General features: G+C 39.4%; 1 protein-coding gene across 1 annotated transcript in view; it reads left to right on the top strand.

Moving 5' to 3' along the window:
* The window catches only part of LOC135109366 (thrombospondin type-1 domain-containing protein 7A-like), a 214,746-nt gene that overhangs the window by 142,027 nt on the left and 57,959 nt on the right, over positions 1 to 14,760 (top strand). Inside the window, exon 4 of the mRNA XM_064020758.1 lies at positions 11,986 to 12,113. Coding sequence (XP_063876828.1) covers positions 11,986 to 12,113 — 128 coding nt within the window. The remainder of the gene's footprint in view (positions 1 to 11,985; positions 12,114 to 14,760) is intronic.

Genomic DNA, 14,760 nt, shown 5'->3' with positions numbered 1-14,760 from the left:
GCATTTATACAATCCACATGAATAATAATGCTCCCTACATGATGATCTCCACCATATCTCCATTAATACCTACGTGCATCATTTAGCATTGTTCTCTCCACACTATCACCATCAAGGAAGCTCTATTACATAACAGTAGTGCTATCCTGTCCCCCATCCCATAATCACTATCCCTTTCACTGCTCACTATCATTAACTCCACCACTCCTATCACTAAATTCTATGCACTTATCCTCCATCACAGTCCTTACTATTTTCTCCTGCACTTCCTCTTCTCCTCTTCATTATTTCACCACCACTACCACCACTACCACCACTACCACCACCAACACCACCACCGCCATTATCCATCTTCTATCATTCATCTCAAGGCCACGCTGGGGAAAAATTCTCTCTCTCTCTCTCTCTCCTCTCTCTCTCTCTCTCTCTCTCTCATCTCTCTCCTCTCTCTCTCTCTCTCTCTCTCTCTCTCTCTCCCTGCTATCATGTTTCGTAATTTACAGCTTTATTTTTCTCGATTTTTTACAGTTTTCCTCTTCTTGTAACTCTGTATAGGGAAGCAACACTCGAGTGCATTTTTTTCCCATAACTTAAAACTTTTACTGCCGTGGAATGCCTTTGTTAACCATTGAGACCATTGTAAAACTTGTTTGCGTGGGACACAAAGAGAGAGAGAAGAATAGAAGGTCAATTTTATCTTTTTCTACCCTACAAACCTATTTAAATGAATGTGGTCCAAAAAATGTCAAAAAGAAAAAAGATGTACATGACTTCTTTGGCGGTGAAAGATTAAAAGAAAAAACGTGCACACGTGAATATTAAATACAGTGTTTGATTTTACTTTCTCTTACAAACAGAACTATTTAAGTGACTGTAATGCGAGAAAATAAGTTTAAAAAAAAAAATTTGTTTACAGGAATGTTTATTTAGCGGTGAAAAAAAAAAGCATGCACATATTAATGAAATATAATAAGGTTAATTTCACCTTTTTTTTTTCTTACTTACAAATTTATTTAAACTAATGTAGTGCAAAAAAAAAAAGAAAAAGAAAAAAGAAAAAAAGAAAAAAAGAAAAAAAAAGTGTAAAAACTTCAATATGAGTATGAGAACATTTATTTAGCAGTGAAGGACTAAAGGGAAAAAAAAACAAAAACAAGCACCCAAATATATATATAAATATAACATAACGATCAGTAATATTTTTTTTCCGACATTAATTTGCGTGAAAAAAGCAATACATTCAAGCTGGGAAACGCATAAAACTGTGATAAAACCCTTCATAAAAAAATTGGTACGTGTGCATTTTGTAAAATCTGTAATATGTGGTGATGGTTTCTATTTTTATTTATTTTTTTTTTTTTCAGTATGGAGGGAAGAATAATTTTGTTTCATCATCACTTCACTATCAAGGTGTATCGTAAATCATATCATCATTGTTATCATCACCATCATCACCATCATTATTATTATTAGTTACCATCATTATTATTATCATCATCATTATCATCATCATCATCATCATCATCATCATTACTACTGTTACCACTAGGCTGGCTACTGTACATATATTATAATGAAAAGATCAGAGGCGAAGATTAAGACTAAATCAAGAGTCTATATCATTATTATTATTATTATTATTATTATTATTATTATTATTATTATTATCATTATTATTATTATTATTATTATTGTTATTATTATTATCATTACTATTATTATTATTATTATTATTATTATTATCATCATCACCATCATTACTATTATTATTATTACCATTCTTCTTATTCTCCCTATTATTTCCATCATTATCATTATTACCTTCCGCTCAAAAAATCAAAACACCAGTATACATGCACATATATAGACCATCACAGAAAAAAAGAAATCATTACAAATGCAGCAAATGACACGACAAAAATGACACGCATCTCTCATTACAACCAACATACAACACAGCACAGCACCAATTAATTACACTCAACGCAGATATTGATACGCGACAAAAAAACAGCACAACTTTATCCACAAATATTATGTTCAGTTTCATCTATTTATTCCAACGACAAAAATAGTGTCATTAATAAAATCGTCATATTTTTTTCCTTTTTAATTATGTCTTTTTTACGTATAGGATTGAAGAAATTTCTGTATTTTTAGTAATGAGAGAGAGAGAGGAGAGAGAGAGAGAGAGAGAGAGAGAGAGAGAGAGAGAGAGAGAGAGAGAGAGAGAGAGAGAGAGAGAGAGAGAGAGAGAGAGAGAGAGAGAGAGAGAGAGAGAGACAGACAGACAGACAGACAGACAGACCAGACAGACAGACAGACAGACAGACAGACAGACAGACAGACAGACAGACAGACAGACAGACAGACAGACAGACAGACAGACAGAGAGACAGACAGACAGACAGACAGACAGACAGACAGATATATAGATAGATAGATAAACAGTCAGGCATACAGAGTGACAGAGATAGTGAAAGAAAGACACAAACACACACACACATACACACAGGAAAGACCATACGCTGGCTGGCATTCTCTAAGAGTCTGTTAAAACTTTTCGACTTCTAAATTGTCCAAACTTTTAACACAGCAAGCGTCGTTAAGGGTAACTGTGTCAGTGAGAAAACCTCCTTATTCTTGAGATTCTTCCTCCGCTGTTGAATATAAAGAGACGCTCCTGGACCTCCTGCCATAACACATACAGACGTTCAGAGCCTCACGAACGAAAGAGAGAGAGAGAGAGAGAGAGAGAGAGAGAGTAACGCACTCCCACAAAGCGTCAGTCAATATCAAACTTGCAAACAAAAAATCCAAGATGGTGTTTTAATTTGACGTTATCGCGGACTTAATGAAAATCTAGTGGGATATCTTTGTTCAGATTGACGGCGGTGTGATAAATATTAATCGAGGAGGAGGAGGAGGAGGAGGAGGAGGAGGAGGAGGAGGAGGAGGAGGAGGAGGAGGAGGAGGAGGAGGAGGAGAACAACAACAACAACAACGAGGAAGAGGAGGACGAGAAAAGGAAGCAGGCAGTAGAAAGAGCGAGAGAAGGAGGAGTAGAAGGACCGACAAAGAAGATGAAAATGAGCAACTGGAAGAGGAACAGGAGGAGGAAGAAGAGGAGGCGTCCGGTGACACTCCCGCGGTGACCCTCCACAGGTGTTTATTAAGCTGGGGAATGCCCGCGACGCTGCCGTGGGGGGGGAAAGAATGTCTGCGGGAATGTTTAATTTGCTGCTCTATTCACGCGGCGAAATTCCACGCATTCTGAGGAGCTCTACTGACACTGGGAGAGGAGGGAGGAGGAAGAGGAGGAGACAGAAGAACTAGTAGTGTTGTAGATGATAACGGTGAAGAAGAAGAAGAAGAAGAAGAAGAAGAAGAAGAAGAAGAAGAAGAAGAAGAAGAAGAAGAAGAAGAAGAAGAAGAAGAAGAAGAAGAAGAAGAAGAAGAAGAAGAAGAAGAAGAAGAAGAAGAAGAAGAAGAAGAAGAAGAAGAACCAAAAGAAGAATCAAAAGAAGAAGTAGAACCAGAAGGAAAAGAAGATATAGCAGAAGCAGAAGAAACAAACAAAACCAGAACCAGATAAAAGAAAAAAGAACAAGAAGAAGAACAAGTCCAAGAAGAAGAAGAAGAAGAAGGCAGCACCACTACACAGTCTCCAATCTCACTGGGTGTCGTCTGAGTCCGTTGGCAAAATTAGGTCCGTGGCCGCTCGTTTCAAGAAGCTGAGGAAGTAATGGTCCTCATGCAGCCAGGAGGCAAGAAGGGCCATAATTTGGGTTCAGAGGAGCTTCCCAAGAGGAGGAGGAGGAGGAGGAGGAGGAGGAGGAGGAGGAGGTACAGTCTTCAGGAGAGGAGGACAAAGAGGGAAACAAGATGGCGAGAAGAATATTCAAGACACAAGATTACGTTCTAATTTTGTTACATATCCCGGGGCAACAAGTTTGTGGTTGAGGGAATACTGGTACTGCTGCTGATGATGATTGTTATTATTTCTACATCGCCTTATAACTTTAGATTTTACGGGAGTCGATTTCCACTGATGAATTATTCTACGTTAAGTTATCTGAGTGTTTATTTCTCCATCAGTACCAAATACCTTTGTTTACATTCGGAGGACAGTGAAAATTTATAAAAGAAAAGAAAAGGAAGGATACGAAGATATTTTTATGTGTTCTAAGTTACAAAGTTATTTAAGTGACTAGTACAAAAAATAAGAATGTAAAAAGTTCTATATAAATGTTTGAAACCTAATACTTAATGTGATTAGTGGGACGGTTCTCACATTCTGCTTCCATTTTTCATGTAAGAGGGGATCTGGTCAAGAGTAACAAAAAGACAACAACAGCAACAATAATAGGGCCCACTGAAGATGCTAATCCACAGAGAGAAGTGTCAAAAAGCATATCAAAAATCATGAGAAGTGTCTGATACTTTGTCATTATTTTTCGACATTCATTTCTTCTTTTCATTCCTTCTTACCTCGTGTGTTTTTATGTTAATCCTCAGCCTTATTATCCCAAATTAAATAACTGTTCTACCTATTTATTTTCTGCCCACTATCCACTGTTGTTCTATCTTTTTTCTTCTCCTCATCTTCCTCTCTCACCTTCACTGTGCCCCGTCTTACCAACGTGACCTCACTTTTTTCCTCGTCTTAATCTTTCTCGTTCTTTCCCTCCCTCAGTAATGTTCCACCTCCTTGTTCTTTTTCTTTCTGATTCTCTTCGTCCTAGTTATCTTTTCCTCGTGATTTTCTTCATCCCCTCCTCCTCCTCGTCGTCCTCCCCGTCCTCTTTCTCCTCCTTCTCCTCTTCCTCCTTTCTTCTACTTCTTTCCTAAATCCTGAACTATAATTTTCTCATTCGCCTCTTAGTCCTCTTGCTCGTATCCCCTTCGTTCTCCTCCTCCTCCTTCTTTCTTTCTTCTTCAACTTCTTTTCCCCAATCTGAACTACAATTTTACTTTCTCATTCGCCTCCTCCTCCTCCTCCTCCTCCTCCTCCTCCTCCTCCTCGGCCCCCCCACTAACTGGATGCGATGGCCCTTGATGAGCGAAGTCTCGGCATAATCTCTGAAGATACTTAGGGGCGTGGTCTCCAAAAGTGTCCTTGATAACCTGGAATAGTGTGTGTGCGAGAGCGAGAGCGAGAGAGAGAGAGAGAGAGAGAGAGAGAGAGAGAGAGAGAGAGAGAGAGAGAGAGAGAGAGAGAGAGAGAGAAAGTGTCATATTCTTCGTTTTGTCGTCTTAATGAGTGTAGCTTTCTCTGTCTGTCTGGGCTCTCTCTCTCTCTCTCTCTCTCTCTCTCTCTCTCTCTCTCTCTCTCTCTCTCTCTCTCTCTCTCTCTCTCTCTCTCTCTCTCTCTCTCTCTCTCGTGTGCTAACTGCCTTGCTCATAACGCGTGATGAAAAGAACGCCTTCCCTCTTTACACGTTCTTTATAGCGCCTTATTTATTCTGCTTCTATGTTTGTCCTTTTTCTCTGTGTCTCTGCTTCTCGTCCTCCTCTTCCTCCTCTTGCTGCTGCTCCATAAGACACAGCTCGTTTTCCTTCGTAAGTTTGACACCATCGACCTTTAGACGTTTTTCTTATGGGGAACTTTGAACCGATATGATGATGAGGAGTGATGGCGTGCACTTTGAAGCCAATAATGATGATGATGGTGATGATGAAGGAATTGATGCCTTTTTTTTTATTATTTTTCTATAGCGTAATTTTGATGCTACACTTTTTGTTTCTTCTTGAGGCTTAGGTGGTCAGATTCTTAGATTTGTGGAGATTTAGTTCGATGTCCTCCTCCGGTAGTGAATAAGACTGATTTTTTTAGATTGATGTGTTTGTTCATGCCGCGTTCAGAGCTCCCACATGATGATGATGATGATGATGATGATGATGATGATGATGATGATGATGATGATGATGATGATGATAATGGCAAGTAAATAGTAAAGGATGAAGACAATGATAATGACTGATAAATGAAAATAGTAAAAGGTGATGATGATAATAATGACAAGAATAGATAAAAGTAAAAAACTGAAGAAACTATAAAAATGCAACTGTTAATTCATTCACTAATTGACTTACTGCCAACATGACTCAAATATTTAATACATTCTATACACCAATGCATTCATACACACATACATGCACATATATGACCCTGAAAGAGCTAATGGCACGCTGGACTATGAAACCCTTAAAGAATATGCGATAAGCAGAGCAGTAAAATGTTATAAATGTAGGTGTATATAATTTTTTTTTTTTTTGTATTGGTGAAGCGAGTGAGTAAAATTAATTCCCTTTTCAGCAGACGAGATTGAAAGCTACTCTTACTTTAATATATACATTTTTTTTTTTATCATCAATATGTATGCACCATCTCAGTTCATAGTACAACGTTTCCTGCGGGTCACGTGTCCACTGTACATACAAGTTGATTTATGTGTCAAGTCTGTCGCTATTTGGCCGAAATAAATTCATAAAAACAAAAAACAAAAACAAAAAGAAAAAACAAAACTCTGCATGAATCCACCTCAATAAAAAAAAACAAAAAAAACAAAGGCCTCCCCTCTAGTTAGGTAATATTCAAGGTAATCACAAACATATACATGAGAAGTAATTATATATAAAACAGTAATGACATGTATAATAATAATGGCATAATGGCAGTAAGGACATGTATAATAATAATGTATAATAATAATGGACAATAATAATGGCAATCGTGAATGTTAATAGTAATAGTAAATTGTAACTCGTTAGCAAATGAAGAGTGGAATTGCATATAATCAAATAATAACTTTTAAGTGCAGTTTATCTTATAATCACGTACACTCGGCAATCAGGGGAATCAAGGACCCAGACTCGTGCACTTCCGCAGGTCACGTACAGCAAAGCCCAGCACCGGCGCGCACCACCTTCCGGGAGACGTCCGTGTCCATGTAAAACCGTTCTGCACGTGACTTCAGAAAACAGACAGACGCGAATACAGCCACAGGAAGAAGTCAGTGTTCGCATCCGTGTATAACCGATCCGTACGTGACTTAGGAAACGAACGCACACAAACAAAGCCAAGGGAAGAATAAATTAAACCTTTTTTAACCATATGTTCGAATGTCTTGCTGCCAATGATGTAATTTTCCTATATATAAAAGAAGAATAAGCCAAACTGATTGAAAACTGAGGGATTCGTCACAAAAATGTCCCTTCCGCTGGAGTTCGCAATAAGTAAGACCGACAAACAGTGACCTTTTGAAAACATTATATAGCACAAAGTAAACACACTCCATCTTTTATTATAATGAAATACAAGAAAAGCAATGCCACTAAATGCAATGGGGACTGATTAAACTAAGAAGGAAAAACAATAACAATAAAAAAAACTAAGAAAATACTAATACCATCTAGGAAAAGCAAGAAAAATAATAGTCAAAAATAACTGCAAGCAAGGAGGAAAAACAATAAAAATATAAAACAATTGAAACCTATATAAAAAAAAATACTAATAAAAAAAACATAGCAAACTGAATTAAAAAAAAATTTGAAATCTATGAGGACAAAGAAATAACAACAAAAATCCCAAAAGTTCATAAACATCAATAAGAAAACCCATACAAGGCACTAAAAACAAGGAAAACTAAGACAAAACAAACATCACCAATGAAAAAAAAATGAAAAAACAATGAAAACTAACAAAATAATAGCATGAATAAAGAATACTAAAGACCAAGGAGACAAAGTAAAGCACCAGCAACAAATATCGGTCATCTGCAGTGACCGGAAAATGTCAAATACACGCGTCATTAACATAAACAAGGGTAATTGTGCTTTAAATGTTAAAAGTGAGGGAATCAAAACTTAATGGGATGTCCTCATTACCACGATTAAATCACACACACACACACACACACACACACACACACACACACACACATTGCCAATACCAAATACGTTCTCTTTTTTTTAACACGTACATTTTTTTTTTTTTTTTTGCTCTTCGTCTCTTGGAACTCTCAGCCTTTAATGTCAGAAAGGTGGCTGGGAAAAGTTTGGAAGGTTTCTGGTTACATGAAAACTTACCACTTGGAGGAGGAGGAGGAGAAGGAGGAGGAGGAGGAGGAGGAGGAGGAGGAGGAGGAGGAGGAGGAGGAGGAGAATCTGAGCATCAAGGAAAAGGAGGTAAGCTACAGGAAAGATGAGTGGTACGAAAAGGAGGAGGAGGAGAAGGAGGAGGAGAAGGAGAAGGAGAAGGAGAAGCAGGAGGAGGAGGAGGAGGTGGAGGAGGAAGCGAATGGAGTGAGTCTGGGGAGGAAACGAGCGTTGAAAGGATAATAAGAATCGGATGAGAGAGAGAGAGAGAGAGAGAGAGAGAGAGAGAGAGAGAGAGAGAGAGAGAGAGAGAGAGAGAGAGTTGAGAGCAAACAACTTAAAGTAATTGTTGCCCAGTATTGAGAGTCTCGGCCAGCCAGCGGAAGGAAAAACAAGGCGAGAGAGGGAGAGGCGAGGCGGGAACACGCAGGAACGCTCCTCTCCCTGCTTCTGTTGTGTTGCCTGAAACGAGACGTAAAACAAAACAAACAAAATAACAAATAAATTAAAAAAAATGAATAGAAAAAGAAAAAGTGAAGAGTGGCCAGTAAGATCAGCAAATATACACTAAATAGTCTTGTATAACGTATTGGTGGTATGAATGAAAAGGCAGTATCAAAAACACGCTATACTCTTTCCCTTCCGCACAACTGTCGGGGAGGCGCAAGGAACAGCCCCAACACATCCTATCCTGTTCTGGTCTATCTACTTTGTCTTAACTTTCCACGCCTTCCCCTTCTACTAGAGGCGTGTCTCGGAGGAATGTGGGTTAATTTGCCATTGAAAATTTATCTTTTGCAGTATTTTTGTTAGTTTTCAGCTTCCATATTCTTGACATTGTTTTCAACGTATAATTTTTTCATTACTTTCAAATTTGTATTGTCAGTGTTTCTAGTTCGTATTTTCGTTTTCAGTTTACATTTTCATTTTAATTGCTTTTAGATTCGCATTTTTGAATAATTTCTCAAATCATATTTTTCTATTATTATTCAAATTTTCATTATTCAGCAGCTAACATTTTCCATTAGTTTCCAAATCACATTGACATTATTTTCCAGTTTCTACTTTCACCATTTTCAGACTTAATTATTTTCTTTACTTTCAACTCATATTTCCATTATTTTTCCAACCTACGTACTTTTTCATTAACTTTCAACTTAAACCTGTTACTGTTTCCGTCTTACACTTTTCATTATCTCCACCTTACTCGGCCATTACCCTCCAACTTGTACTTCCACTATTTTCCAACTTACATTTTTCATCACATTCCAAAAAATATATTAATTTCCCAACCTACTTTTGCGTTAGTTTTCCATTGAATACTTCCATCATTTTCAAACTTACACTGTCATTACCTCCCAACTTACACTTGCATAATGCCCTAGTTTACATTTCCCGTCATTTTCATAACATACATATTCAGGTCGCACACGGAGGGAGGGAGGGAGGGAGGGAGGGAGGAGGCGACGGCTGGGAGGTAAGATCATTAGGAGTACAAAGGAGAAAACTTTTATACTTCATCCGGACAACAGACAAAAGTACGCACGTTTACGATGAAAATTAACATAACTACTGTCCATTGTCGAGGTAACGCTTATGTACATTACCCTCAGTTAACGTTTTCTTCACTCTTTCTTCTTTTTATCTCTTGACTCAGCACATGCCAGCGTATACAGCGGTAACTGAGGGGGAGTTTTTTTTTTTTCATGAAGTTAGTCACCCATTAATAACGAAAAAAAAAAAAACGAGAAGTAGGTGAGCGTTACAAGGTTTTCTGTTGTAAGCGACTTGTTATCCACTGCTGGTAAAACAACAATCACTACTAGTGCTGCTCTTACTACTAATACTGCTGCTGCTGCTGCTCCTGCTACTACTACTACTACTACTACTACTACTACTACTACTACTACTACTACTACTACTACTACTGCTACTACTATACTTCTACGAGTTCTACTACTACTACTACTACTACTACTACTAATGCCGGTGCTGCTGATCCTATTATTGCTACTACTACTACTATATTATGATTTCCAATATATTAAAGGGCAGAATTCCAATCACAACGCACGAAAACAAGAGAGAGAGAGAGAGAGAGAGAGAGAGAGAGAGAGAGAGAGAGAGAGAGAGAGAGAGAGAGAGAGAGAGAGAGAGAGAGAGAGAGAGAGAGAGAGAAACAACCCTCTCTCTATATGTAAAAAAAAAAAAGATATGCATATATTTTTTTAACTATAAACCTTTGAAAAATATATATATTTACCGATCAAGTATTCGTACATTTTTTTGGGCATCTAAAAATATGAAGGGAAAAAAACTCTACACATTTTCTTTTATGGGCGTGAACATGATGGCTATGGATTATGGATTTTTGCTCTATTCATTTTCTTTTTTCTTTCACTTCCCACAGAAGCCACACTCTCTTGTCCTGATCCCGTCAAACCTACCTCAAAACCTTTAAGACACTGAGGAGGGAGGGAGGGAGGGAGGAGGAGGAGGAGGAGGAGGAGGAGGAGGAGGAGGAGGGAAGGAGGAGGAAGGAACACTCCACAACACACCTTTCCCTTGACACCACCACCACCACCACACCACCTTCCAAACTCCAGAATTTCCACCACTTTCCATGTTCTCCTGTTCTCCCCAAACCCCTGACCTTCAATTCTCCCTCCATCTCCTCCTCCTCCTCCTAGAACTTCTCTCTCTCTCTCTCTCTCTCTCTCTCTCTCTCTCTCTCTCTCTCTCTCTCTCTCTCTCTCTCTCTCTCTCTCTCTCTCTCTCTCTCTCTCTCTCTCTCTCCTAACAAGAACAAGGCAACGTAAGATTCGGAAAGCAAAAGTCGTCTTGGCTTTTACTTTTCTTTACTTTTCCAGTGAGGTTCTCAACTTTTGCCGTATTATTTTTACGTATCTTGTGAATATATGTTGTCAAATGTTTGTATTTTCATTTTCTTTTGTCATGTTCCGTTTTCAGTTGGTGACTTGTGCACTGGAGGGTCTGTCCTACTTCTACGTGATTTATATTGGTATTCTCGCTATTCTTTGCTTCGTTGTTGCAGTGATACGTGTTTCGGAACGATATTTTGTTCCATGTTTCATCTGTTTCTTTGTTATCTACACGTTTTGCAGCCTCACTTCACCGGCAGTTGCCACACTTTTTATTCCTCTGCCGTAACCGGTTTTCCAGTTTCTCTCTCTCTCTCTCTCTCTCTCTCTCTCTCTCTCTCTCTCTCTCTCTCTCTCTCTCTCTCTCTCTCTCTCTCTCTCTCTCTCTCTCTCTCTCTCTCTCTCTCTCTCTCTCTCTCTCTCTCTCTCACGTGAAATGTTGCCTGTCTGGACTCCACTACATTTCATGAAAACTGTAATTTATTCACATCCTCCTGATTACATCTTGATTTTACGCTTTAAATCATCTGTGTCTTTTACAAAATTAGTGGTACGCCTGAAAATATAAGGCAGTTTCCTTTTACATTTAGACTTTCATACAATCTTCTCTCTAAGGTTCATGATTTAATACCAAGTACTTCCTAGCCGTACAGTGAACATTCTGGTGTGTGGGAATATATCGTGTCATGTGGTATAACGGTTAAGTTCTCGCCTCTCTGTCTCGCCTTACTCGTCGTAATATCAAATTCATGTTTCAATTCTGTTTGATTCTTCGTTGTTTAATTCATTGTAATTGTAATGTTCTCTCTTAACTGCCGTAAAGGAAATTTTATAAACTAAAAAGCAGTACAATATTTCATACTTAAAAAAAAAAAAAAACTGATATTTCAAGAACATTCATTAGATTAAAAATGTTCTTAAATGGGTCAAGGGGAAGCATTGAGTGAGGAGGCGATGGTTCGGTTGCTTGCTGGACTGACTGGGTGTTCTCTTCCCTACGCAGGTGGTGAGGGAGGTGAGGGAGCGCCGGCGGACCAGCCCCTCCCTGCAGCACGGGGACGGGGTGCCCTGCCCTCACCTGCTGGAGCGACACACCCTGCCGGACCCCAGCCTGCAGCCCTGCGACACCAGGTGAGTCATTTCCTGCGTCATACTTCCTCACCCCATTCCCAGTCTTTACTTCTTTATCCTTCTCCCTACTTCTCTACCCTTCCCTATTTCTTTCATTATTTCCCTGTTTCTTTACCCTTCCCTAATTCCTACCTTTCCTTTCTCATCCCGTCCTCCAATTTTACTCCTTTACATTTCTCCCTATTTCTTTACTCTCCCATTCTTCTTTATCCTTCTCCCTACCTTCTACCTCTTCTTCCTCTTCTCCATCTTTATCTTCTTTACCCTTGTTTCCTTTCTTCCTCATTATCTTTTAATTTTTCTTTTTTCTCTTTTTTTAAATTTCTTTCTGAATTTCCTTCTTTTACCTCTATCCTATCTTCCTCAACCCTTTTTTCTGGTATAAACTTACACTCTTGTGATATTTAATCCTTCCTTCTTCATCCTTAACATGTTTTTGCTTTCCTCCCTCTTCCCTTTCTCCTTAACTTTCCTTTCTTCCTTACTTTGATCCTTCCTTCCCTCCTTCCACGAACACTTTTCTCGTAAACTTGCATTCTTGTGATATCCACTCCTTCACTTCCTCCTCTTGTTCCTCGTCTCCTTGCCTTACCTACCTCCCTCCCTCCCTCCCTCCCTCCCTTCCTCCTTCCGTGCCTCACCTGTCTTGACCTAGATGTTTACCTTTACGAAACCAGGTGATCTATAACGCGTTCTTACCTAAAACTTGCTCCCTCAAACACCCAGACATTCCTGTGGTTTCACTTATCTCATTACCTCCCCTTCCCTCTCCCCTTCACAATCTTTGACGTCAAGTTTAAAAGATACGAATACACTCTGCGTTCTCCTCTTTCCAGTCTTCATAACCACACCGCTTCCTCCACCCCATGTTTAGTTTGATGTGGTTTTGTCAACTCGACCCTCTGAGGATGAAGAATGATAAATAAAGGTGTTGCAGACCGCCAGATGTTACACTTCGTGGGACACAGGGAATATTGCAGGCTAGATTGGGTTAATGGTACACTGACTGGACACAGATTATTACGTCAACTCGACCCTCTGAGATTAAAAAGAAAGGGAAATAAAAAGGTAAAAAATGTAAAGAAAAGGTAAATAAAGGTGATGCAGACCGCCAGATGGTGAACTTCAGGGGACACAGGACACAGTACAGGCTACATTAGGTTAACGGTACGCTCATCGGACACAAATTAGCGCATATTTCCAAAGGCTTGCTATATACATGCCGCGCTAAGTGCCGGCCAAGCCATAACGTGTTAGTTTATGTAAGTTCCTAAACACCCCGGCCAGCAGATAAACACATTAGTCAGCAGCACACCAGCGAAGGTCTCTCTCTCTCTCTCTCTCTCTCTCTCTCTCTCTCTCTCTCTCTCTCTCTCTCTCTCTCTCTCTCTCTCTCTCTCTCTCTCTCTCTCTCTCTCTCTCTCTCTCTCTCCAAGGCCGAGATTCAAGATTCCGCTCAGTAATACATGGAGGCACTGTATACACAACACACACACACACACACACACACACACACACACACACACACACACACACACACACACACACACAAACACACACTCGGCCAGCCAGTTACCAGCTATCTCTCCTTCATAACTTCTTTGCTTTTCTGTTTACGATTCTTTTGTGTTTCTTTGTTCTCTTTTGTGTTCCGTGACCGTCTACCATGCTCTCTCTCTCTCTCTCTCTCTCTCTCTCTCTCTCTCTCTCTCTCTCTCTCTCTCTCTCTCTCTCTCTCTCTCTCTCTCTCTCTCTCTCTGGAAACGATTTAAATTTTTCGAAGCATTTTTCCCTTCCGACACCTGCCGCTGTCTGACGCACCGCCACGCCAGGAAAGACAACAGGCAGCGCCCAAACCAGCCAAGGGTTAAAAGTTTTCAGCGGTGCATTAAAACATCACCTATTCTCCTGAAGGTTGCGCCAGCTGAGCTCTACCTTCGCTTTTTCACGGTGACTTTCATGATTTTACCTGTGGATAAAACAATACGTGAGGAGAGATTGAGAGGTATTAAGCAGAGCGTTGTTGGTTTTAGGAAAGGTGTGAAATGTTTATACTCGTATAAGGTCATTTGGTCACTTACGAGAAAGAGAAATGGTTATAATTGTAAAGAGGGAACGAATATCAAAACCATATTGGAGTCTCTGCATTGGGAATATCAACCAAAAACAAGAAAAAAAACGAACAGGAAAAATGTGGAATGGTTATATAAGGACACCTGGCCACTTATTAGAAAAACAAGTGGCTATATTAGTAAAAGGGAGCGCATCCGAAAACTGTATCTGAGTCTGTCTATCGGAAAACACGAACCGAGGAAAGGAAGGACGAGCAAAACCGACTGAAATATTGAGTCTCTCTCCTGAAAATATGAACCAAACAAAAGAAGAACGAAATAAAACGAAACAAATGAAAATATTCCCTTTTTTTTTGTTTATTAACGAGTGAAAATGCAAGAGAGAGAGAGAGAGAGAGAGAGAGAGAGAGAGAGAGAGAGAGAGAGAGAGAGAGAGAGAGAGAGAGAGAGAGAGAGAGAGAGAGATACGTATATAGACACATACACAAACAGATACACACACACACACACACACACACACACACACACACACACACACACACACACACACACACACACACACACACACACACACA

Source organism: Scylla paramamosain, chromosome 18, assembly GCF_035594125.1.
Source record: "Scylla paramamosain isolate STU-SP2022 chromosome 18, ASM3559412v1, whole genome shotgun sequence".
In the NCBI taxonomy this organism is placed as follows: Eukaryota; Metazoa; Arthropoda; class Malacostraca; order Decapoda; family Portunidae; genus Scylla; species Scylla paramamosain.
Note: the sequence above shows the minus strand (reverse complement) of the source record. Positions and strands in the feature narration are given on the sequence as shown.